At 42.0% G+C, this 26,007-nt stretch overlaps 1 protein-coding gene and 1 pseudogene across 2 annotated transcripts; one reads left to right on the top strand and one right to left on the bottom strand.

The window, feature by feature from the left end:
* Positions 1–3,844: 3,844 nt before the first annotated feature.
* Positions 3,845–5,757, top strand: LOC144329488 (cholesterol side-chain cleavage enzyme, mitochondrial pseudogene; annotated as a pseudogene). Its single transcript, XR_013395607.1, has one exon. The product of XR_013395607.1 is annotated as a cholesterol side-chain cleavage enzyme, mitochondrial pseudogene (transcript).
* Positions 5,758–7,113: 1,356 nt separating this feature from the next.
* SH2D1B (SH2 domain containing 1B) lies at positions 7,114–25,129 on the bottom strand. The gene is made up of 4 exons (XM_001118174.5): positions 24,865–25,129; positions 14,610–14,673; positions 10,744–10,908; positions 7,114–9,142 (listed from the first exon to the last, which is right to left on the bottom strand). Exons 1-4 carry the CDS (start codon positions 24,996–24,998, stop codon positions 9,107–9,109), a joined length of 399 nt encoding a protein of 132 aa, XP_001118174.1. The 5' UTR covers positions 24,999–25,129; the 3' UTR covers positions 7,114–9,106.
* Between the last annotated feature and the right edge of the window lie 878 nt (positions 25,130–26,007).

Here is a 26,007-nt window from a genome sequence, read left to right as displayed (position 1 = left end):
GCCTCTCCCTACCCCTCCCCCAACCCCTTAATCATCAGTTAGTGACTATGTAAGTGGCACATGCTGTGACCAGGCCCCAGGACACTTGCTGAGACCCATGTGGGGGAGGTGTCAGGTGGGTCCTCTGTGCTCTAGATTATCTGCGGCTGGCCTGCCTGCCTCGCTGGTGGCATCCACCACTGCTGCCTCTGTGCTGCACTTCCCTCAGAGCCCCAGCCTGCTCCGAATTGCTTCCATGCCTGTGTTTAAGATGGTCCATCTGCCCGGGTCACCTTTCTACCGTCCTTTCCCTTTCCTCTGACTTCACCAGGCTATGTTAACTCATCCTTCACATTTTCACTCAGGCATCCCTTCCTCCAGGTGGCTTCCCGGACACCACTCCACCCCTTCTCTGCGTTCCCGTAGCATCCTATGTGTTCCTCCATCACGTCACTTGCCATGTGTCATAGAAAGTCGCTTCCTCATCGTGCCTCTCTCCCACAGGTCTTTGAGCTCAGGGGCAGGGTCCATGCCATCTTCATCCCTGACTCCTCGGTTCCCAGCAGCGTCTGGCATATTGCAGGAGCTCAATAAAGATGCACTTTGGATGGAACTAGACTCAGGAAACTTGCAGTTGAATTTGTGTGGAACAGACTACATGGGCTCTGGGTTAGACCAGCAGGAATCTTTCAGTTCCTCTTCCTCAGGATCTCTATCCGCAGGCAGCCTCTGTACGTGATCATCAACTCCACAGAGAAGGATTGAGGGTGGCCATTTTCAAAATGGAAAGTGATTAATGGGCCAATGTGAAGCTCATTTATCTGCAGCCGGAGGCTTCATTCACTCTATTCCTTGGACTGGTGCCACCTTGCCGTGGAGCTGGTAGAAGCAAGCACTTATATCCAGCATAATGCAAGAAGGGCTGTGCTTCAGTGCCAGGCACCTGTCTATCTCTGGGAGCTGCCTACAGGGCTCTGAGTTCCAATTCTTAATATTCTACTTCACTGTGGTAGGCCTTAATTGGTGCTTTATCATTCTCTGAAGCTTCTGTATACTCCAGGAATTGTGTTAATCAATTTATACACATGGTCTCATTTGTTTTTCTCATAGTCCCCTAAGGGAGAAGCCCATTTTCCAGATACGGATGTTATTCTATTGTGCTTAAAGAGATGCACACACAGAATCTCATGAACCCTATCTTGTGAGGGCGGTATTTCAGCCCTGTCTTACAAAGAGGTAAACTGAGGTAAACAAGGGTAAACTGAGACTGAGATGATGACTAAGCCAGCTGCCTGGGAAGCCAGGCAGAACTCTCTGGGAAGGCCTAGGTCCTCAGGCCCGAGGACCAGCCACCCTCCCGCACTGTACGGCTCTTCTCTATCTCCATCGCGCTGGTCTGATAAATAATTCCAGGAAACATTCATGGCTCAGAAACATCTTTTAAGGTTAGATCTTCTCCAAGGACTAATACAATTTCATTAAACACTGCACATTCATCTGGGATGGGAATTTAAAGACCCATTCCACAGTCCCCACATTTTACAAAAGAGGAAACAACAAAGACTGCATTGTTAACACGTGAACCTGGGCTGGCGTCATCTCAGTGAAGCCCCACAGTGACTTTATGTGGTAAGTCATTATCTTCGTTTTCTAGATGAAGCTGAACAGAGGCTTAGGGAGTCTTAGCAATTTGCCCATAGTCACTCTACCAGTAAGTGACAGAGCTAACACTAGTACCTCCTGAAAACATTCATTCTTAAGGCTGTTGGTAAGAGCCTACTCTGAATTGCAAGAATTTTGCCCTGAAGTAGGAGTGGCAAGAGCACTTCTATTATATCTCACATTGCAAACTCAGGGAAGCCTGGCTTAGAAGTTAATCCTGTTATCGACACTAGAGATTAAGCATTCAATGGGGAAGTGAATATTGTTTGGAGAATACTTGCTAAAGAACTGTTTCAGGTCTAATAGCTACCATGGTACTCAGCAGTGCTTTAAAAAAAGAGAGAGAGAGAGAGAGGAAGCAAAGAAGGAAGAAAGAAAAGGAGGGAAGGAGGGAAGGAAAGGAAGGAAAGAAGAAAGGAAGGAAAAGGAAGGAAGGAAGGAAGAAGGAAGGAAGGAAAAGAAAGGAAAGAAGGAAGGAAGGAAAAGAAAGGAAGGAAGGAAGGAAAAGAAAGAAAAGAAAGAAAGAAAGAAAGAAGAAAAGAAAAGAAAGGTAAAAAGAAGGAAAAGGAAAGAAAACAAGGAAAAAAATGCAAGCAGTACTGGTTTTCTTGATAGCTGTCTGACCTCTTGTGTTTGGCATCAGGTATTGCAGTTTCTGGTAACTGAAAGGAAGATTTTCATGACAAAACGAATAGTAATTTATGAGATAGATATTATCTCCATTTTAGAGAGGTTGTATCTTTTCTAAGATCACTTAACAAATATTATTTCAAGGGTGAAATAAAAGAGAGGACAGTTCTTAATTAGAAATTCCAGTAAGAGGGAAAAATATAGAAGAAGAAATATTTGAAAAATGAATGAGAATTCTCATTCATTAATTCATTCATTCTATTCATTTAAATAGTAATAAAAGTAAAGAAAGATTAAAATCCCAAGAATAAAATGGCATATAAAGTTTAGTATTTGATAGAGAAGAAAAAACTCACTATTAGACACATTAAACTGAAATCGAAGATCACGAAGACAGACCATCTTTCAACTTTCCACAAAAAACTCAGCTGTGAAGGAGGATCAGATTGACATTAGACATCTCAGTAAGAAACCTACACATAAAATGCTAGCAGCTTAATATGTTTTATATCATTGAAGGAAAATAACTTTAAACCTGCAATTCTATATTTAGTTCAACTATCATTTAAATTAATCTAAAATAAAAAAGACTGCAAAAGGTTTACCACTCAAAGACCATCTTTAATGAGAACACTTAAAATCTGCTCTCTTAGCAATTTTCAAATACGCAAAATACTTTTGCAGAAAATATTCTGGCAAGAAGAGAAACTTGGGAGAGTGCTATGTGTTTTAAATATACAAGAAGGATGAGTAATTGACTCATTATTTAAATGATAAAGGACCCAAAAGAGTAAACAACAATTAAAAGTTTAGATAACATCAGAAAATCTGATGGGATTGGTGATGGTGACAGAAGAGAAATGAGAGTATGCTAAATTATAACAATTGATGTATTTACAATATTATAGAGAAAAGTAAAAATACAGGGCCTAGTAAGTTATGGGTAAACACTAAAACTTTTTTAATAGAGCTTTCAAGTTAACAGAAGTAAATTTGATCTATTCAATGGAAAGAAGAAAAGGAGGAAAAAAAGGAAAAAATGTATAGTAAATGGAAAGAATGGTATAAGATGGCAGAGATAAATTCCAGTAGAACAAATTATAATAAACATGTGTATTGAACTCACCAAACAAAAGGAGAGAATCTTAAATTGGAAAAAAAAAGATCTAGCAATATTGTGTCCACAGAAGGCAGAGAAAAAAGGTGTAAAAACTTGAAAATGAAAGGACAGAAAATTATATACTGGGAAAGTATGAATAAAAGTTGGGATAGCATTTTAATATGATATAAAATATAAATAAAGGCAAAACTAATAAGAGATAAGGAGGAATACTTTATAAAATAAAGGAAACAAATGAAGATGATAAAATAGTAATAAAAATATATACACACGAAAACATAAACTCAAAAAGTTAAAATAAGAATGGTAAGATAAAAACAAGTTAATATACTATTATAATCAGAAAGCTAAACACTATTATATATAATTAAAATGAAAGATTTATCTTTCTCTGATGCTGATAGATCAAATAGATAAAAAAATACAAATCTATAAAAACATTTGTTTTATATAATCTATAATCTTGAATACGTCTGGGGAAGAGGTAAAGAGAATGAGCTTTAAAATGAATGGAGACAGTCATCCTGGCAGTCCCCACTGGAGTGGAGCAGGTACAGTCACAGCTGTGGGGACAGCATGCTGGCCAAGGGTCTTCCCCCACGCTCAGTCTTGGTCAAAGGCTGCCAGACCTTTCTGAGTGCCCCCAAGGAGAGGCTGGGGCATCTCAGGGTGCCCACCAGTGAGGGAGCTGGCATCTCCACTCGCAGTCCTCGCCCCTTCAATGAGATCCCCTCTCCTGGTGACAATGGCTGGCTAAACCTGTACCATTTCTGGAGGGAGACAGGCACACACAAAGTCCACCTTCACCATGTCCAGAATTTCCAGAAGTATGGCCCGATTTACAGGGAGAAGCTCGGCAACGTGGAGTCGGTTTATGTCATCGACCCTGAAGATGTGGCCCTTCTCTTTAAGTCCGAGGGCCCCAACCCAGAACGATTCCTCATCCCGCCCTGGGTCGCCTATCACCAATATTACCAGAGACCCATAGGAGTCCTGTTGAAGAAGTCAGCAGCCTGGAAGAAAGACCGGGTGGCCCTGAACCAGGAGGTGATGGCTCCAGAGACCACCAAGAACTTTTTGCCCCTGTTGGATGCAGTGTCTCGGGACTTCGTCAGTGTCCTGCACAGGCGAATCAAGAAAGCAGGCTCCGGAAATTTCTCAGGGGACATCAGCGATGACCTGTTCCGCTTTGCCTTTGAGTCCATCACTAACGTCATTTTTGGGGAGCGCCAGGGGATGCTGGAGGAAGTAGTGAACCCCGAGGCCCAGCGGTTCATTGATGCCATCTACCAGATGTTCCACACCAGCGTCCCCATGCTCAACCTTCCCCCAGACCTATTCCGTCTGTTCAGGACCAAGACCTGGAAGGACCATGTGGCCGCATGGGACGTGATTTTCAGCAAAGCTGACATGTACACCGAGAACTTCCACTGGGAATTGAGACAGAAAGGAAATGTTCACCATGATTACCGTGGCATCCTCTACAGACTCCTGGGAGACAGCAAGATGTCCTTCGAGGACATCAAGACCAACGTCACAGAGATGCTGGCAGGAGGGGTGGACACGACGTCCATGACCCTGCAGTGGCACTTGTATGAGATGGCACGCAACCTGAAGGTGCAGGATATGCTGCGGGCAGAGGTCTTGGCTGCGCGGCGCCAGGCCCAGGGAGACATGGCCACGATGCTGCAGCTGGTCCCCCTCCTCAAAGCCAGCATCAAGGAGACACTGAGACTTCACCCCATCTCCGTGACCCTGCAGAGATATCTCGTAAATGACTTGGTTCTTCGAGGTTACATGATTCCTGCCAAGACACTGGTGCAGGTGGCCATCTATGCTCTGGGCCGAGAGCCCACTTTCTTCTTCGACCCGGAAAATTTTGACCCAACCCGATGGCTGAGCAAAGACAAGAACATTACCTACTTCCGGAACTTGGGCTTTGGCTGGGGTGTGCGGCAGTGTCTGGGACGGCGGATCGCCGAGCTAGAGATGACCATCTTCCTCATCAATATGCTGGAGAACTTCAGAGTTGAAATCCAACATCTCAGCGATGTGGGCACCACATTCAACCTCATCCTGATGCCTGAAAAGCCCATCTCCTTCACCTTCTGGCCCTTTAACCAGGAAGCAACCCAGGAGTGATCGGAGACGATGGCCTGCAGCCACATGGGAGGAAGGCCCAGGGGGTGGGGTCCATGGGGGCTCTACAGCTTCAGTCCTCTGTCCCCAGCCCTGCCCCTTTCTGCCCAGCCTGCTGAGCAGGTAGAATGGGTTCTCAGTGGTCACCTTCCTCAGCTCAGCTGGGCCACTCCTCTTCACCCACTCCATGGAGACAATAAACAGCTGAACCATGTGGAAAAAAAAAATGAATGGAAAGAGCAATTCAAACAAATGAAATAGTCGCAGAATGTTCACATATACCAGGTCAGCAAGGAAACCTCAGAAACTGAAGTCAAGCTGTTATCCAATATTAACGTGTTATAGTTTGAAATCTATACTAAAATAACTAAAAATGTATGTTTGAAAACAATTATAAACTACAAAAATAGTTTTTGGATTGAAGAAGATACTTTTACAAGAATTAAAAATACTTTGACCTGAACAGGAATAAACACTATTTGTGTTAAAATTTATGGGATATAGCTAAAATAGTACTTTGAGATAAATTCGTAACTTTAAATATATTTATTAGAAAATAATAAGTATTGCAAATAAGTCAGATAAGCCCCCCTAAAAGGAGGCTGGCAATCAAATAAATAGAGAATAACAATTAAAAACAGTAACAAAAAAGATTAACAAAACCAAAAGCTGGCTTTGAAAAGACTAATAAGATAGATAAGATCAATAAATATAAAAGGGTAAGATCCAAATAAGACACAGAGTGAGAAAGGAGATGTGGCTACAGACACAAGAAAGCATTAAAATAATGCAAGAATATTATGAACTATCTGCCAATAATTGTGAAAACAGACAAAATTGATAAACTTCTGGAAAAACAAAAAAGGTCAAAATTGGCAAAATATTTTAATAAATCAACGAGTGTTAATATTTAAATAGTAATTGAAGATGTCCCCCCACTCCACCCCACCCCACCCCACCCCACCAGAGTCTCAAACTCAGTTTTATAAGAAAGTACTGTAATAAAAAATGTCAAGGAACAGATAAGTTTATTTTATTTTATTTATTTATTTATTTATTTATTTATTTATTTATTTAAGATAGGGTCTCACTCTGTCACCCAGGCTGGAGTGCCCTGACACGATCTTGGCTCACTGCAACCTCCACCTCCCGGGTTCAAGCAATTCTCCCACCTCATCCTCCTGAGTAGCTGGGATTATAGGCGTGTGCCACCACACCTAGCTACGTTTTTGTATTTTCGTAGAGACAGGGTTTCACCATGTTGGCCAGCCTGATCTTGAGCTCCTGACCTCAAGTGATCCTCCCACCTAGGCCTCCCTAAGTGCTTGGATTACAGGTGTGAGCCACCACACACAGTCAGGAACAAATAACCTTTACCTTAAGAAGTTGTTGCAGAAAATGGTAAAAGGAGAAAGACTTTTCTTCGCTTTATATGAACAGTATAACCATGATTCAGTAAATTATAGTTCCATTTGGTTTATGAGTTTTAATGCAAAAATCTTAAATGAAATATTAACTTACCAAATTCCACAGTTTATGAAAAATAATACGATATGATCAAGTTAAACAATGCAAGGATGATATGATATCAACAATTTTATTAAGGTAACTTACCTTTATAATGGAGTGAAGACAAAAGGAATGTGACTACCTCAATAGATGTAGAAAAAAATAACAATAAATGTCAAAATATTTCTGGTAAAAATTACAGGCTTTAACAAGGCTACAACAAACATCATGTTTAAATAGAGAAAATTTCTAAGCAGTCCCTGTAATACTGGGAACAGCATAAGAATACTCACTATCATGACTCTGAACTGTTTAATGTATAGAGGAGGCCCTAACCAATGGGTAAACACAAAAAATAAATGAGCATAGGTATTGCAAGGAAAGAGAATAAAACATTATTATTTATAGCTGACAAAATCATTTACATAGAAAACACAATAGAATCAACAAGCAAACTAGTAGATCTAATGAGAGGGTTAACATTTCACCAACACCATAGCCTATTAGAAATGTAATAAAATATAAGATATCATTTACAGCAACTAGAAATAGGAATTAATCTAACAGCATATACAAGACTTTGGTTGTGAAAATTTACAACTCCATGAAAGGGCAAAAAAGATGACCCGAGAACATGATGCGGCACGTTTATGCATGGGAAAACATCGCAAGAGTGTCAGTTCTCCCCTATTTAAAAATTTGTTGCAAGTTCATTCAAAATTCCAAAAAGAGATTTTGAGCAATTTCACATATTTATTATAAAATGTACATGTAAGAATCAAGGTCCATGAATACCTAAGTCAGTTTTGAAAAGTAAAAGAGGACATTTGTCCTATGTACCAGACACAGGGAGTAGTAGCCGTAAATTACTGTGACCCCAAATCTCGGGGTCCACATTTGGGGGCTCCAGTCACAATGTCTGTTAGTCTGTTCATGTTACCTCTAAGTCTAGAGCTCCTCTCTTTAAAAACTCTGAAGATAAGTCCAGTGGGGTGAAACAAATTACTACAATTTGATGATAGGTAAGAGAAAGGGCACAGAATTCGGTACCTTTCAAACTAACCAGGTCCTAATTCACATTTTGAACTAGCAGAAAAATTCAACAAATCAATTTCAATAAACCTTAAAAACCAATTCAACAAACCTCCCTCAGCAATGTGCTTCCAGTCAATTTCTATGAACTAGGCACAGCTCTGAGTAGCACAAATTTCTACACACTGTGGAAGATACAAGGGAGACCCAACTGTGCTTTGATGGCACTTAGAACCTAACTGGGAACAGAAATCACACATAGAATATTTCAGAAATCTCCACATACATCACTGTACGGAACCACATTATTGCTGTTGAAGTGGCCGATGCATAAGTGGAATTAAGCAAAATCAGGGAGAAAGTGTGACTGGGGCAATGCTCACCAGGAAGTTTAAGATTAGAAAGAAGAACCAGAAGGAGAGTAGCCCAGGCTGGAGGGAGAAGGGTGCACGTGTGGGTCCAGCAGGTACAGAGAAGGTGCTGATCTGTATGCATCTCCATCACTCCCAATCCCTCACCTTCACCTAACACAAGCAGGCTCAACAGAGAGACTGGGGCAATGTCTATCATCCTACCCAACCACATAGACAAAGAAACTAAGACCTGGAGATGGGAAGAAATGTGTTCAAAGTCACATAGCCGCAGGACTGGAACTTGGGGCTTCAGACTCACAGACAAGTGTGCCCTCCTCTGTATGAAGCTGCCCCTCTGACTGTATGGTCCGAAGGAGGGTGTCAACCATGATGTAGGACGGTATCTTTAACAAGTCAAGGGGAAAAGGTTTAGGCTGTCCCATTCCGAGAAAGAAGAGTGAAACTGGAGAGGGCTTTGAAATTGCTCCTGGTGTATGTCTGGGAGGCAGGGATGTGGAGAGCGACCTCTGGTGCTGGTGGGCAGAACATCTTCAGTTACACAAACAGGAGAGTCTGAATTGTCCACTAGAGTTTGGTGCTCTGGACCTACGCCTGCAGAAGTGGGTCACCAGCGAGAACTGTTACTCATCTCCTTAACTTGCTTTGTCTGGCAGCCTTATCTTCAAGGCAAGACATCCACATAATCGCTGTTACTGTTCTTTGGAGGGGAAAAAAAAGCAGAAGACCAGCCATGAGACCACACCCAGAGGTCATATCAAACAACCCCCCTCAAAGGAAAGAAGACCCCTCCCCAGGCACAGAGCCAATTTGATGCCACCTCAAAGTTATATCTTCAAAGCCGGGGTACTACAGGGAGCCCTCCTAACAAAACGGGATCCCTTTATAAGCCAAGCCTCAGAGATTCCAGCACAAGTGTCTCCATTCACTAGTGAGAAACCTGCGCCTCCCTTGGAGTGAGAACATCTGAAGTTTGTTCTAAGAAAGCAACAGGAATGGGAGGAAGAGGTTAATGGGGAAGATTTCCTCTTCGGTAGCTGAGAATTTTGGAGCCCGCTGTGTCAGCACTGACCCGGTATGGAAAGTTGGTGGAGTGAGATTCATGCCCAGGTCTTGGGGAAGATTTCTGAGGGTTCTCCTCCTAGGATCTGTGATTCTTTTGTCATTGTCAAGACAAGTACTACCACCATCCCAACCAGTCCCAGCAACTCATCTGGGTTTGCCTAAGGGCTGCAGCACAGATACGTTCCTGGGTTTCTAGATCTGCCACATTTTATACTTTTTATTCCATAAATTTGGTGGGGGGGGGGAGTAGCTGTGGGACTACATCTGCAGCTAGACGTATAGAAAGTGATTTTTTGTGTGTGTCCATGAGTACACACTGCCCTTCATGGGGACTGGGGGACAGGGACACAATAGTAGGGAAGGGATTTTATGCTTAGCCTTGCTGGGGAGATGAGAAGCCGGCTATGGCAGCCTAAAGGGTGACTTTGCTGCAGACAGAGTAGAATGGCATGGAGTGATCGCAGGCTCCCAGAGAACTCTCTGTCCTCTGTCCCTCTCCCTAGGGAGGACATCTGATCTCATCCCATCACCTGCCACTGATAACTGCAGTCCCTTTCACTGAGAATATAACCACACATTCCAACATGGGAAAATAGGATTAAGCCCTAAGTGTTTCTGGAAGTCTGAGTTAAATTCAAACCACATTGCAACTGATAATAAATTATTTCCTGAGAGCAGATTTCAAGGGTGTGGGTAAGGAAGAGTAGCTGCTCGTGATATAATTTGAGAGGCTTCAGTGGAGATTCTCTGCACTCAGAGTTACTGACCATCTCTCATTTTCCACCATGGCTTAATACCTTTAAAAATGTATCTGACATAATTTGACACCCAGCACTTTATAAATGAATGCTTAGCAAATATTGAGCAAAATCTAACAGTATAAGCTTTGGGGAGGGGTTGAAGGGCTAACGTGATTTTTTCATTTGAAAACCTGCCCATTTGCCCGTTTATTCTCAAACTTGAATCATCTGCACAAGGTCACAGAATGAATTTGAAGTCAGCTGTCTGCCCAGGAACCACTCTTGCTATCCTGGCTGCAAACACAGCAAGCTCTATGTCTTGGCCCTCAGGGACTAAAAGACACCACTTCTCAACAAAATGGAAATTGCTCTTAGTAGGATGAAGCTTTTTAGAGATAATGTCATAGAAAAGAGCATGTATCTGTATTGAGTTTACAAAGGCGTTGGTGGAAATAGGATTAAGATTCCTATCTGACCCACATGTGAGAGATTTTACCATAAATGTTTCCAACTCTAATTTTGATCCTCTCCATCTCAAGCTGGGGCTGCTTCTCTTTATTGGCTTTAAAAGGTGAACCACCATCCCCTGATTTGGTTTTTCAAATTTGGTGATCAGTTCCTTTAGGCTTGGAAAGACCTGTTTTGGAGAACCTTCTGCCGTCTGCAAAAATACAAGAAAGGAGATCACTCATTATCATGCAACTGCGTGTGAAATGTGACACTTCTCAAAGCAGTGGTTTTTTCAGGGCTGCCCCTATGAGCTGAAAAACTGAAAACACAAGTGGTGGGAGCTCACACCACTTCTGGTTCACAGAAACTCTCATTTTTAAGACCAACCTCTGACTTGAGCCACTCTGAGTAAAGAGGATTTGCAGTCAAGGGATCCCAGTGCAGTCCATAGTATCGAGTGAACCTCATCCTTGGCAAGTTTATCTGGGGCAGTACTCGCAGATACACTGTGAAGGGTAACCCTATAAGAGTTTATGTCTGTACCCTACAGGCAGGCTTTGCTATCTTAGGGGACTATCGGAAGTGGACTTCTGATGGGAATGCAAAAACGCAATTAAAAAACAAAATTCCAACTGTTATTTTAAGTTCAGGGGTACATGTGCAGGATGTGCAGGTTCGTTACATAGGTAAACATGTGCCGTGGTGGTTTGCTGCACAGATCATCCCATTACCCAGGTATTAAGCCCAGCATTCACTAGCTATACTTCCTGATTCTCTCCCTCCTCCCACCTTGAGCCCTCCATCAGACCCCAGCGTGTGTTTTTCTCTGTGTGTCCATGTGCTCTTATCATTCAGCTCCCACTTACACGTGAGAACATGCGGTATTTGGTTTTCTGTTCCTGCATGAGTTTGCTAAAGGTAATGGCCTCCATCTCCATCCACGTCCCTGCAAAGGACATGATTTCATTCTTTTTTGACCTAAGCTTCTTTCTGACTCCCATGTGAGAGATTTTACCATACATGTTTCCAACTCTAATTTCGATCCTCTCCATCTCAAGCTGGGGCTGATTCTCTTTATTGACTTTAAAAGGTGAACCACCAGCCTCTGATCTGGTTTTTCAAATTTGGAGATCAGTTAGGCTGCTTAGTATTCCATGGTGTATACATACCACATTTTCTTTATCTAGTCTATCACCGATGGGCATTCCATGTCTTTAAAATATGCAATTTGTATACTTGATGAATTTAAAATATGCAATTTGTATACTTGATGAATTTAAAATATGCAATTTGTATACTTGATGAATTTAAAATATGCAATTTGTATACTTGATGAATTCAGAATCTCCATGTGAGCAAAACAAAACCAAAAAAGTCCCAATGTAAATAGAAAGTGGGAATGGCAACACAACTCAGTTAAGTTGTAAATGATTGTTTTCTGTTTATCAGCTATACCCAAGTACTTTTTTTTTGAGACAGAGTCTCACTCTGTCACCCAGGCTGGAGTGCAGTGGCGCGATTGTGGCTCACTGCAAATTCCGCCTCCTGGGTTCATGCTATTCTCCTGCCTCAGCCTCCTGAGTAGCTGGGACTACAGGTGCCCGCCACCACGCCCAGCTAATTTTTTTTTTTTCTATTTTTAGTAGACACAGGGTTTCACCATGTTAACCAGGTTGGTCTCAATCTCCTGACCTTGTGATCTGCCCACCTCAGCCTCCCAAAGTGTTGCGATTACAGGCATGAGCCACTGCCCCCAGCCCACCAAGTACTATTTTCTAATATAACCTTTTAGAAATAATTTTAAAATAAAAAGAATTTTCTGGCTAGGCACAGTGGCTCATGCCTGTAATCCCAGCGCTTTAGGAGGCCGAGGTGGGTGGATCACTTGAGGTCAGGAGTTCGAGACCAGCCTGGTCAACATGGCAAAACCCCATCTCTACTAAAAATACAAAAAATTAGCTGGGAGTGGTGGCAGATGCCTGTAATCCCAGCTACTCGGGAGGCTGAGGCAGGAGAATCGCTTGAACCAGGACATGGATGTTGCAGTGAGCCAAGATCATATCACTGCACTCCAGTCTGGGTGACAGCAAGACTCTGTCTTACACACCAACACACACACAGATTTTCTTCCTCTGCTCTTGTGCATTTGGTTTTCTTGATCATCACTGTGGTTTTCATATGGCCGCTATGTCAGACTAGAGAAGGGGGTGGCGATCAGGAGGTTTTCTGACATGCAGCCTGATTAACCTCTGTATTAGAGGCACAGGCTGACATCAAAGTCATCTGCAAGGAGGTTCCTTTAATGCAGTCACTTCAACAAAAGGCATAATCACTGCAGGCTTCTGAGCACAGAGCTGCTCCCCAGTGAAACGCCTTTTTGTGTCTGAGTTACAAATGATTTGGATTTCTCACTCTATTTTGTCCACACAAGAGACAAAACAGGGTACTGAGGAATTATCCAGAATTTCCCAAAGAATAAACAGGAAAAAAATGTTTTAAAATAAGTTGCTTTTTATAAGACATTTTATCTTGAAATTATTTCAGACATAGCAAACCTGCAAAAATAGTTTTTAAAAATTACCATATATTGCACCCACCCCCAAATGTTAACATTTTATATTTGCTTTTTATTCTCTTTCCAAATATATACACATATATTGTGTATGTATATATGCACACATATAGAAGCTATTTTCACAGTTAATTTGCAGACATAATATCCCTTTAAATATTTCAGTATTTCTTTAAATGTAAAGATATTACATAACCATACTACAATGATTAAAATCAGGAAATTAACTTTGATACAGTACTATTTGTTAATCTTATTCAAAATTTAAATTTATTCAATTTTTGCCAGCTGCCTCAATTATCATCCTCTATAGCAAAAGAAAAATAACGTAAGTGAAGTGTTTGGGGATCATTTTATATTCTAGTCTCTTTCAGATATTCAGAGTAAACATTAATATACTGGAGATTCTTAGAAATCTGTAGTCCCCTTAACCTTATATATAAGTGTTTGAGAAAGATTATTTCAGGATTCTCTGTTAGCAATTACAATTCAATTATGTTTATTATACTCTACTTCTTAAGCCAGATAACTAAATTTAAAATAAGCAAAATGTTTTTCTTCTTAGCTCTCAGTAAACCATAAAAATTAAACCCTAAGACTTTCAGCTATCTGATGCTTCCCACTATATTTTCATACAGCTACTGGGCACACTTGACTTCTTAAACACTCTGACCTCTTTCCACCGTCCCTTTCTAGTTCCATCCTGCATCATTGCTGAGTCTTCTAATTCAACGGAGGTTTTGCCTGGAATCCAAGCTGGCGCATTTGACCAGTGGAGGAGCCACAGTGGAATAACAGTGAGGGTTATTCAAAAGTAGAACCCAGCCGGGTGCGGCGGCTCACGCCTGTAATCCCAGCACTTTGGGAGGCCGAGGCGGGCAGATCACGAGGTCAGGAGATTGAGACCATCCTGTCTAACAGGGTAAAACCCCGTCTCTACTGAAAATACAAAAATTAGCTGGGGGTGATGGAGTGCGCCTGTAGTCCCAGATACTGGGTGGCTGGGGGAGTTTGGGGGCTGAGGCAGGAGTATCGCTTGACCCCGGGAGGCGGATGTTGCAGTGAGCCCAGATCGCGCCAACGCACTCCAGCCTGGGCAACAGAGTGAGACTCCGTCTAAACAAAACAAAACAACAACAAAAAAGTAGAATCCAAGCCCAGAACCTTCCTATTTCTCTTCAGGGAAAAACCAGGTTAACTCGATCTGACTCTCATCTCTGCATTGTGCTTTCCTTTTTAGAATGCTTTCATACAGTCATGGCTCAGGTAAAAGACATGTTCCCAGGTTCTTCTCCCCCAACATTTTTGTTGCTGTTGTTGCTGTCCTTTTTTGTTCTTACCTGTATCCTGTAATACCCATGTTTCTCTCTGAAGATTCGGTACGTATAGACAATATTTTTAAATCTGTGGAAAAAAAAATGACTGTTTGAATCATAATGTTCTATGCAAATCCAGGTAACATCTATCGTTATATTTCATATGCAAAACTTTGTTAATCTTCAATCCCCCCAAAAAAAACTTTTTTTTTTTTTTTTTTTTTTTTTTTTTTTAGACGGAGTATCACTTTGTCGCCCAGGCTGGAGTGCAGTGGCACGATCTCGGCTCACTGCAACATCCACCTCCCGGGTTCAAGTGATTCTCCTGCCTCAGCCTCCTGCGTAGCTGGGATTACAGGCACCCACCATCATGCCTGTTAGAATGGCTATTATCAAAAAAGACAAAGGATATAGAGAAAGGGAAACCCTTGTACAATGCTGATGGGAATGTAAATTAGTATAGCCATATGAAAAACAGTACGGAGGTTCCTCAAAAAATTAAAAATAGAATTACTGGCCGGGCGCGGTGGCTCACGCCTGTAATCCCAACACTTTGGGAGGCTGAGGTGGGCAGATCATGAGGTCAGGAGTTCCAGGCCAGCCTGGCCAACATGGTGAAACTCTGTCTCTACTAAAAATACAAAAATTAACTGGGTGTGGTGGCATGTGCCTGTAATCCCATCTACTGGAGAGGCTGAGGCACGAGAATCACTTGAACCCAGGAGGCGGAGGTTGCAGTGAGCGACAGAGCGAGACTCTGTCTGAAAAAAAATGTATATATGTATATATATGTGTGTGTGTATATATATATAATTACTATATAACCTCACTACTGTGTATATAACTGTGTATATATCCAGTGGAAATGAATCTAGTATGTTGAAGAAATATCTGTACTCCCACTTCTATTGCAGCATTAGTCACAATAGCCAAGACATGGAATCAACCTAAGTTGATTAATAGATGAATGAAGAAAGTTATACACACACACACACACAAAATGGAATATTATTCAGCCATAGAAAAATAAAATCCTGTTACTTGCAACAACATGGATAAATCTGGAGGATGTTATCCTAAGTGAAATAAGCCAGGCACAGAAAGAAAAATACCACATGGTCTCACTCATGTATGGCATCTAAAAAAAGTTGATCTCATAAAACTAAAGAGTAGAATGGTAGTTCTCAGGCACTGACAGTGAGAGGGAGAGGACTGGGTAGATATTGGTCAAAGAATACAAAATTTCAGTTAGATCTGTTGTACCACATGATGACTATAGTTAATAACCGTATATTCTTAGGCAGGGCACAGTGGCTCAGGCCTGTAATCCCAGCACTTTGGGAGGCCAAGGTAGGTGGATCACCTGAGGTCAGAATTCAAGACCAGCCTGGCCAACATGGTGAAACCCTGTCTCTGCTAAAAATACAGAAGTTTGCTGGGTGTGGTGGCACATGTCTCTAATCCCAGGTACTCAGGCAGCTGAGACAGGAGAATCACGTGAATGTAGGAGGTGGAGGTTGCAGTGAGCCAAGATGGTGCCACTGCACTCCAGCCTAGGTGACAGAGTGAGACTCCATCTCAAAAAAATAAAACAAAATAATAACCATATATCATATTTTTGAAAAATGCAGAGAGGAGATTTTAAGTTTTCTCACTACAAAAATGATAACTTGATGAGGTAATGCATATGTTAATTAGCTAGATTTAGTCATTCCGTGACATATATATATATTTTAAAACATCACATTGCGCACAATAAGTACATGCAATTTTATCTATCAAATAAAATAAAATGAATTAGATTGTATACTTTAAATATGTACAGTTTATTTTACTTGAAGTAGACTTTAGTTAAGTCTTTAAAAGCAAAAAAGTAGGCCGGGCGCGGTGGCTCAAGCCTGTAATCCCAGCACTTTGGGAGGCCGAGACGGGCGGATCACGAGGTCAGGAGATCGAGATCATCCTGGCTAACACAGTGAAACCCCGTCTCTACTAAAAAATACAAAACACTAGCCGGGCGAGGTGGCGGGCATCTGTAGTCCCAGCTACTGGGGAGGCTGAGGCAGGAGAATGGCGTAAACCTGGGAGGCGGAGCTTGCAGTGAGCTGAGATCCGGCCACTGCACTCCAGCCTGGGAGACAGAGCAAGACTCCGTCTCAAAAAAAAAAAAAAAAAAAAAAAAAAAAGCAAAAAAGTAAAATCTGCTGTTGAACCTCAATAAAAAAAGAAAAGAAAACACACGGATGGCAAATAAGCACTCTTAAAGATACTCAGTATCATTAGTCATTAGTGAAATGCAAATTCAACTCACAATGAGATATCACTACACACTTACTAATACAGTTAAAATGTAAAAGACTGACTGTTCCACATGTTGGTAAGGATGTGGAGCAATCAGAACTCATGTAATGCCCATAGGAATGGTGAGATAGCATGATCACTTTGGAAAACAGTTTGGCAGTTTCTTAAAAAAAGATAAGCCTCCGTAGAACACACAACTTAGCTGTTCTACTCCTGATTATTTACCCAGGAGACATGAAAGCATATGCCCACACAAGGACTTAGTGACAAATATTCATAGCAACTTTAGTTGTAATAGTTATAAATGAGTAACTAATCTGGGATACATCCCTACAATGGAGCACTATTCAGCAATGCAAAAGGATGAACTATTGATGCATGCAACAACATAGATGGATCTCAAAATAATTATTCCAAATAAAAGAAGTTAGACAAAAATGACTATATACTCTATGATTTGATTTATATTAAATTCTGGAAAAATACACATTAATCTATAGTGCCAGAAAGCCCATCGTGGTGGCCTGGAGTCTGGGCATAGGTGGGAGGTATGGTAACGAGAAATTACAAAGGGGTGCAAGGGAAGTTTTGGAGGTGATAAATATGTTCATTATCTTGGTCGTGTTAGTTTCTTTTTTTTTCTTTTTCTTTTTTTTTTTTTTTGGAGACGGAGTCTCACTCTGTCGCCCAGGCTGGAGTGCAGTGGCTGGATCTCAGCTCACTGCAAGCTCCGCCTCCCTGATTTACGCCATTCTCCTGCCTCAGCCTCCTGAGTAGCTGGGACTACAGGCACTCGCCACCTTGCCTGGCTAGTTTTTTGTATTTTTTAGTAGAGACGGGGTTTCACTGGGTTAGCCAGGATGGTCTCGATCTCCTGACCTCGTGATCCGCCCGTCTCGGCCTCCCAAAGTGCTGGGATTACAGGCTTGAGCCACCGCGCCCGGCCTGGTCGTGTTAGTTTCACAGGTGTACATACATATGTCAAAATCCATCAAATTATACACTTTTTATTTTATGTCAATGATACCTCAATAAAACTGTAAGACATATTCATGGCATTAAAAAGTAGATGAATATAATTTATCTTTCCAATATATAAACTAAATTTTAGTTCCTTATACACATATGTTTTTGGTGTTTTCATGATTGGGTTTTGACATCAGATAGAAAAAGTCCTATTTTTGCAGTTATATTCTCAAGAAATATGTGGTGTCTTGACTCTCAGTGTGAGACTGATACCCAGTGGAGCCTACCTTTTTGTTTATTCTATGGAAATCATTGTCAACATTTATGAGAAATACACTGGGCTTATAAAAATCATTTAAAAATCTTAGGCATTAATTTCTCAGTTGAGGTTCAAAAAGGCTGGAATACAGGGCCTCTAAGTTTTCCCATATCTTTGAATTGTTTTACTCTTATCTATTTAGCTTTCAAAGTGATCATTCCATGAGGTGCTGTGCACGGATCTCTGAGTCCTTGCTCAGTGCATGAACAGTCCACAGATTAGCATGGTCTCATGTTGTGGCCATTGTTGTGGGGAAAGTTTTTTTTTTTTTTTTTTTTTTGAGACAGAGTCTTGCTCTGTCGCCCAGGCTGGGGTGCAGTGGCCGGATCTCGGCTCACTGCAAGCTCCGCCTCCCGGGTTTAGACCATTCTCCTGCCTCAGCCTCCCGAGTAGCTGGGACTACAGGCGCCCGCCACCTCGCCCGGCTAGTGTTTTGTATTTTTTAGTAGAGACGGGGTTTCACCGTGTTAGCCAGGATGGTCTCGATCTCCTGACCTCGTGATCCGCCCGTCTCGGCCTCCCAAAGTGCTGGGATTACAGGCTTGAACCACCGCGCCCGGCCGCGTTGTGGGGAAAGTTGTTTGTGTTCGAGTTTTTATTTTAACTGACCTTCAAAAGATCAGTTGAAGGAAATGGAATCGACTGTGCCCTATAATATCAACAATGTGTTCCGCGTTTTTCCGTGCCATGATGCAAGTGGGGAACCCAGGTCAATAAAAAAAATATTTAAGACTCTTGACCTCTGGCCTTATCATGGCTCCTGATCTCAGCGTATTGTGGTGTAACCTTTTGTGGTACTAATTTGTCAGTGTGCTTGAAGATTTCTAAACATCGAGGATTTTATCCTAACTAGAGAGTGAGGCAAACTTTCACAGATGTAAGTACAAAAATGTTAATCATTCCAAATTACACTGAGTCCACTGGACTAAATTGGAAATGAAAATTGAAAATATTCTAATGTATGATATGTATACATTATGATGTATCAAGTCAATAAAATACTAAGCAGTCATAAAGGGATGACCTGCTTTCTTTGATGGGGAAGGATACCTACAATTATGGAAAAAACAGGTTGCAAGCAATCATGTATAATGAACCATTTATGTACATACATTGGCTTATAGATGCAAAGAGAAAAGCCTGGAGAGATGTATGCCAAAATATTAAAAATGGTGATTTCAGAGTGGTGAGACTGATATAATTTGTTTTGTTTTTTATACCTTTCTCTATATTTGATTTTTCTAAAATGAACTTTCATTAGCTTGATAAACCACCACAACAAAATGGATCATTTCTTTTCTTTCTGTTCTCTACAATCCTTCCAAAAGTCTCAGAATCTGAGACTCATAAGTGACTCTCAAGGCAATAGATAGACATTGCCATTATTCTTCTTAATGAGAGCACACATTAGGTTAGGGCTCAGGTCTTCCTCACCTGCAGCCTTCCTATGGCTTTGCAACATCCTCCTTTTCTTCACACTTACGGATGAACCCTTTGCACCTCCTAATACCTACTCCATTTAATTCTACTGATGATAAAGGCTGACTTAGTTTAGACACTCACAAAGTCACACTACACAGACAAATTTTACACACTGGAGTTTTCTAGACACTCTATTGTATTTTAAGATCAGAAAACATTTCCTGTCCACAGTTACCACATAGCTTTCTGGTTAGTGATATATGCTCCTATGTCAGCTCTCTCTGTGACTTCCTTCCTTTATTTCTAACCTTTCTCACAGTATTTTCATCACTAGATATTTAGCTTTGTGAAAGTGCTGAAGTATCGGGGGAACCAGCCCCCAATATTTCAATGTAGGTTCTTTTCTATTTTCCCTAAGTGTCGGCCGGTCTGAGAAATAAAGGAAAAGAGTACAAAAGAGAGAAATTTTAAAGCTGGATGTCTGGGGAAGACCCATTTTAATGCAGCAGAGAAGAAGGGGACACTGCATATCAGAGTCCACTCCCAAGCCCTAGGTCCCCTGCTTGGGCATTTTATAACACAGATCTTAGGTGAATACCTGAAACATATTTCAGTGAAGCTGGGGACATTGGTAAGAGACGGAACGTCATAATGTATTAGCAATTTGGCCCTAGGCAAGTTATTAAACAAGAAGTTACAGTTTATTTTCTCACAAAGTAGTGATCATGTCACCTACTGCAAAGGGATTGCAAAGGACAAATAAGATAATGCATGTACCATGCTTAGCAAAATGTTTGGCTCATAGAAAACACCTACATGGTAACTTTTTTTCTGTGTCAGTGAAGACAAGCAAGCTAACACTTGTATCATAATAGTAATTCTTGCTTTGCTTGCAAAGGGTTGTATCTTGAAGCATGAATGGTTGATGCGACCTCTTCAGAGAAACCTTTCCTGTACCCAACGGAAAGCAGCCGCTGTGTCTCTCCCTGTCATATGACTCTGTTTCATTTTCATCATATTTTCTCCTCTTACTGAAATTAACTTCATGAGGGCAGAAACATTGCCAGTAGTATTTATCACTGTATTACCAGTGCTTAGGACCACGCATGGAACATAATAAGTGCTCAATATATGCTTGTTGAATGAATGAAGGTTCCACTCATTCTCCTAAAGTCTCAGCTCCAATATCTGGTTCTCCCCTTTTTGCTGTCAGCTCTACAGTGCCCTAATGATAGTCTAATCATCACAATTATCATGTGCATCACAGTGTCTGTTTACTTCTTTATTTTCCCCACTAGGCTCTGAGCTGTGTTGAAGGCATCAACCAAGCGTCTAGCACACTGACATATGAGAGAATTCAAATATCTGTTGAACAACTAGAATTTAATAGTCCATACTTATCTGTGTGATAATAAGTTTTTACAAAGCCCTATGAGGAGGTAGCTTCAGGGGTCACTTGACCTGAGCCTTAAGCCTGAGGGTGAATGAAATTTTGTTTGCCTTTCAGTGACATGCATAGGAAGGCAGGTGAGACCTGATTATGTGCGGGGCTTAACAAATATTTATTTTTGCCTCTCCACTTGATTTACTTTCATTTTCTAGCATTTCTTTTCTTTTCTTTTTTTCTTTTCTTTTCTTTTTTTTTTTTTTTGAGATGGAGTCTCGCTCTGTAACCCGGCTGGAGTGCAGTGATGCGATCTTGGCTCACTGCAACCTCCGCCTCCTGGGTTCAAGCAATCCTCCTGCCTCAGCCTCCTGAGTAGCTGGGACTACAGGCTTGTGCCACCACACCCAGCTAATTTTTGTATTTTTAGTAGAGACAGAGTTTCACCATGTTGGCCAGGATGGTCTTGATCTCTTGACCTGGTGATCTGCCCTCCTCGGCCTCCCAAAGTACTGGGAATACAGGTGTGAGCCACCACACCTGGCCCATTTTTTAGCATTTCTTAGTGACCTTTGCTTTAGATGAATATGCAAGATGGGCTGATGCACCACAGAACAGTTGAGAATAAATATCAATTTTCGAAGAGAATCCCAATATAGGCTGGGTACAGTGGCTCATGCCTGTAATCCCAGAACTTTGGGAGGCCAAGGTGAGTGGATCGCTGGAGCCCAGGAGCTCAAAATCAGCCTGGGCGACATAGCGAGACCCCATGTCTACAAAAAATTTAAACATTAACCAGGCATGGTAACGTGCACCTGTAGTCCCAGACACTCAGGGGGTCTGATACAGGAGAATCTCTTGAACCCAGAAGGTTGAGGTTGCAGTGAGCCATGATCGCACCACTGCGCTCCAGCCTGGGAGTTGGAGTGAGACACTGTCTAAAAAGAAATAAAGAAGGAAAGAAGAAAGAAAGAAAAAGAAAGAAAGAAAGAAGGAAAGAAGGAAGGAAGGGAAGGAAGGGAAGGAAAGGAAGGAAGGGAAGGAAGGGAAGGAAGGGAAGGAAGGGAAGGAAGGGAAGGAAGGGAAGGAAGGGAAGGAAGGAGAAATGAAAAGAAGAGAAGAGAAAAGAAAAGAGAATCCCAATATTGATCACATACCCTGAGATCCTGTCCAAGGTCTGTCCTTGCACCTTCTTCTTTTTTCCCTTCCCACTGCTTGCCCCAGCACAACTAGCTGTTCACCATCTCCCGTCTAGAGGCACAACAGTTTCCGTTGCCATCATTTCCCAGCTTCATTGTCTTCTCCATATCAGATCGAAGTTCCTAAATTCACCAGTCTTATCACTTCCCTGCTCAGAAATCATCCATGTTTCCCTGCTATCTATAGAACCATTCTTGTAAAACTCCATTATCTTATCCCACCCTCCTTTTCCAAAAGCTGGTTTCCAAACTACATTTTAGGAACCTTGTATGTAAATCCTTTAAAATAACCTAGTTCTAGACTCCTGTTCCTACCTCCTCCCCTTCATAAAATGCCCTCCATCCCATTTACATGTAATCAGATCTTATCCACTCTTTGTTTATTTTATTTTATTTGAGATGTAGAGTCTCTCTCTGTCTCACAGGCAATGGCGCAATCTCAGCTCACTGCAACCTCTGCCTCCTGGGTTCAAGTGATTCTCATGCCTCAGCCTCCCAAGTAGCTGGGATACAGGTGCACCCACCATGCCTGGCTAATTTTTGTATTTTTAGTAGATGGGGGTTTCATTATGTTGACCAGGCTGGTCTCAAACTCCTGACCTCAGTGATCCGCCCACCTCAGCTTCCCAAATTGCTAGGATTACAGGCATGAGCCACCGTGCCTTGCCAATATATATTTTTCTTTAAATGGTACTGTGGATGTAGGTATGAGAGAAATAGCCTGTATCTCCATTACCATTTAAAGAAAGAAATATGTCCCTATGTATTCTATTAGTAATGACAATCACCTTTGTCTATAATCAGACTTCTGAGCCTATTCCAAGGCCCATTTGTGTACTTCCTTGTAAAATCAAGTTTTGGCAAAGAACTCTACTATGTCAGTTTGGCAAGGACTCCTCCCTCACCCTAGCTATCTGATCACTGTCAGATTCTGATCAGATTCCTCATCCTCCACCATCCCCCAGGCAACATCTGATCACCCTGGCCTGTCTTCAGTTACAGTTCTGTTAGGCTGGCTTAGCCAGAATCCACTTTACCCCTGCTGTTTCCTCTGAGTAATTTTCTATCTACTGACAGCCACACTGCTCCTTGGCCATAAATTCCCACTTCTCCATGCTGGATTCAGAGTTGAGTCCAATCTATCTTCTGCACCGCAAGAGCTCATTGCAGTGGTCACTGTACCTTTGTGATGATCCTGAATAAAGTCTTCCCAACCATTATTTAACAAGGGACATTAAGCAATTTTTTTCTTTAACAAGAGACACTTGGATTTTAATTTCTGTTACAGGTATAGTAAAAGGTTCAGTGGTCCCTACTTTACAAAGAGGAACATACATAAAAATAGGAGGTTTCTAGTGATTTCTGTTCAGGATTGCTTTCTAAACTGGGCACAAACAAGTTCCTTCAGCTGGGTCTCTTTGATACTGTGGCCTGGAATTTTTTTTTTCTTTTTCTTTTTTCTTTTTGAGATGGAGTTTTGCTTTTGTTGCCCAGGCTGGAGTGCAATGGCGCCATCTCAGCTCACTGCAACCTCCGCCACCCGGGTTCAAGCGATTCTCCTGCCTCAGCCTCCCAAATAGATGGGATTACAGTCATGTGCCACCACACCTGTAATTTTGTATTTTTAGTAGAGACGGGGTTTCTTTTTTTGGTCAGGCTGGTCTCCAACTCCCAACCTCAGGTAATTCATCTGCCTCTGCTTCCCTAAGTGCTGGGATTACAGGAGTGAGACGTTATGCCCAGCCACTCTTTTTACTTTTTTTGGAACAGAGTCTCCCTCTATTGCCCAGGCTGGAGTGCAGTGGTGCAATTTCAGCTCACTGCAGCCTCTGCCTCCTGGGATCAAGTGATTCTCCTGCCTCAGCCTCTCAAGTAGCTAGTATTACAGGCACACGCCACCACACCAGCTTAATTTTTGTATTTTTGGTAGAGATGCGGTTTTGCCATGTTGATCAGGCTGGTCTCAAACTCCTGACTTCAAGTGATTCGCCTGCCTCAGCCTCCCAAAGTTTTGGGATTATAGGCATGAGCCACCACGCCCGGCCTGGAATTTCATATTTAACTTAGACTCTGGAAATTCCAAATGAGTTTTAACACAAACAAATTATTTGAGAAATTCAGGTCTCTGTTTCTTTACTTATGAAATGGTGACTGCTTATGCTTGCCTCGATAGACTACAAGGATGAAAGGAAATGATGAATATTGAAGTCCTTTACAAATCTGACAAAATGTGAAATATGATTGTATTTATAGTTTAACTATTGCAAGCGGATGCTGCAGAATAAGTAGTCCTTCAGATTGAAACTTCTTAAAGAACCCCTAGCCTTTTCCATACCAAATAAACAGATCTCTGGAGGACAGGACCTCTGACATTTTCTCCATCCCCCTGTACCTTTGCTCCATCCCCCTGCACCCCTATACTTTCTGCAGCCCTTCCCTTCCCCACCACCATATCCCTCCTGCTGCTGCAGAGTCTGCTTGCAGGGCCCTTACACTAGGGAGAGCAGGCAGATGGAGGAGCATGGACAGATACATTCCTGTCCTGGCAGTGTCCATTAGTTCTCACTCTACTCATTGAGACTCCAAAGTCAGAGTGAAATACTGAGGGATATGAATTCCTGTACTGTGTGGCAGCCATTGCCACATTCAACATACGATGTCAGATGTGTGCAAAATGAGGCTACTCACGAGACACAGAGGCACAGGACTCCTGGTATCGACTCGCTGTCTCTTAACAGAAAGTTGCCATCCACCCCTTCCTTGAGCAGCAAGGTCTCACAGTCTTGCTTGGTCAGACGTCCGTGGTAGTAAGGCAGATCCATGGAGAACCCTCTTGTATCCCAGGTAGCCCTGTTGGCCTGAAATTCACCCCCAAGTCAAGGGACAGCTCTGGGGAGAGATGTGCAAGCAGTTGTACCTACTGTGGAAATACCTCTTCCTCTAGTGGTCTGCGGGACTCAGCCAGCTTCACAAGATTCAGGAAATTAGAAGGGCGGGGTTATAAAATGACCAACACTTTTCACCCTCTAAATGGCCCACATGTGACTTGCAGAAGTGGGTAAAGCACATTTAAACACACAATGGAATCAGTGATGCTCATAGCTAGGGAGGCAATGCTGAAGTCAAGCTTCCTGGAACTTGTTGAAGCCTTGTATGTTACCATGGACTATTATCACCTCTGGCTACTGGTATCCCTTCCAGGAAGCACACCACTACTTTTGCTCTAATGGTACCCACTTTCTGCTGAAGTTGCCTAGGATTGGGCTATGCTTGCCTTAGACTGGGTGCTCAAAAAGCATTTGGATGCTGAGAGAATTGATACGCTCAGATACAGTGGGAAAATTGAAAGGGTGGGATTTCCATGGGTCAAATGACACTAAAAATGGAAGACATTAATGGGAATAAAAAACAGTGGGACACTATGCATGAGGACAGCCCATTCCATGGCTAAGGCTCCCAGCCACTGGTGAAAAAAGGCCATTTGAACACCTTCAAGCATTGTTCCTTTTGGAGAAAGGGCTGGTGCAGGTGGGAGGGATATCTGGGTATACTCATACATCTACAGAAAATCAGTATATATATCTCAAAAATGTTATCTATGAAAATAGAACTATGTGCTAATGATTCATCTTTACTTCTCTTAGCTTCTTCTTCTTTTTTTTTTTTCTTCATCTCTGAAGTACCTGGAGATCTTAACTTCTTAACCTAGGTGTTTATTTCACCTTGCTCCTTTGCTTACCAGCTGTTTACTCACACTTGGGTGTATCTTATATGGAACTTACTTGTAACAGATCTTTGTTCTTCCTTGGAATTCCCACTCTTTGCATTTGG

The sequence above is a fragment of the Macaca mulatta genome, chromosome 1 (genome assembly GCF_049350105.2).
Source record: "Macaca mulatta isolate MMU2019108-1 chromosome 1, T2T-MMU8v2.0, whole genome shotgun sequence".
NCBI lineage: Eukaryota > Metazoa > Chordata > Mammalia > Primates > Cercopithecidae > Macaca > Macaca mulatta.
This window is presented reverse-complemented; position numbering and strand designations above follow the sequence as displayed.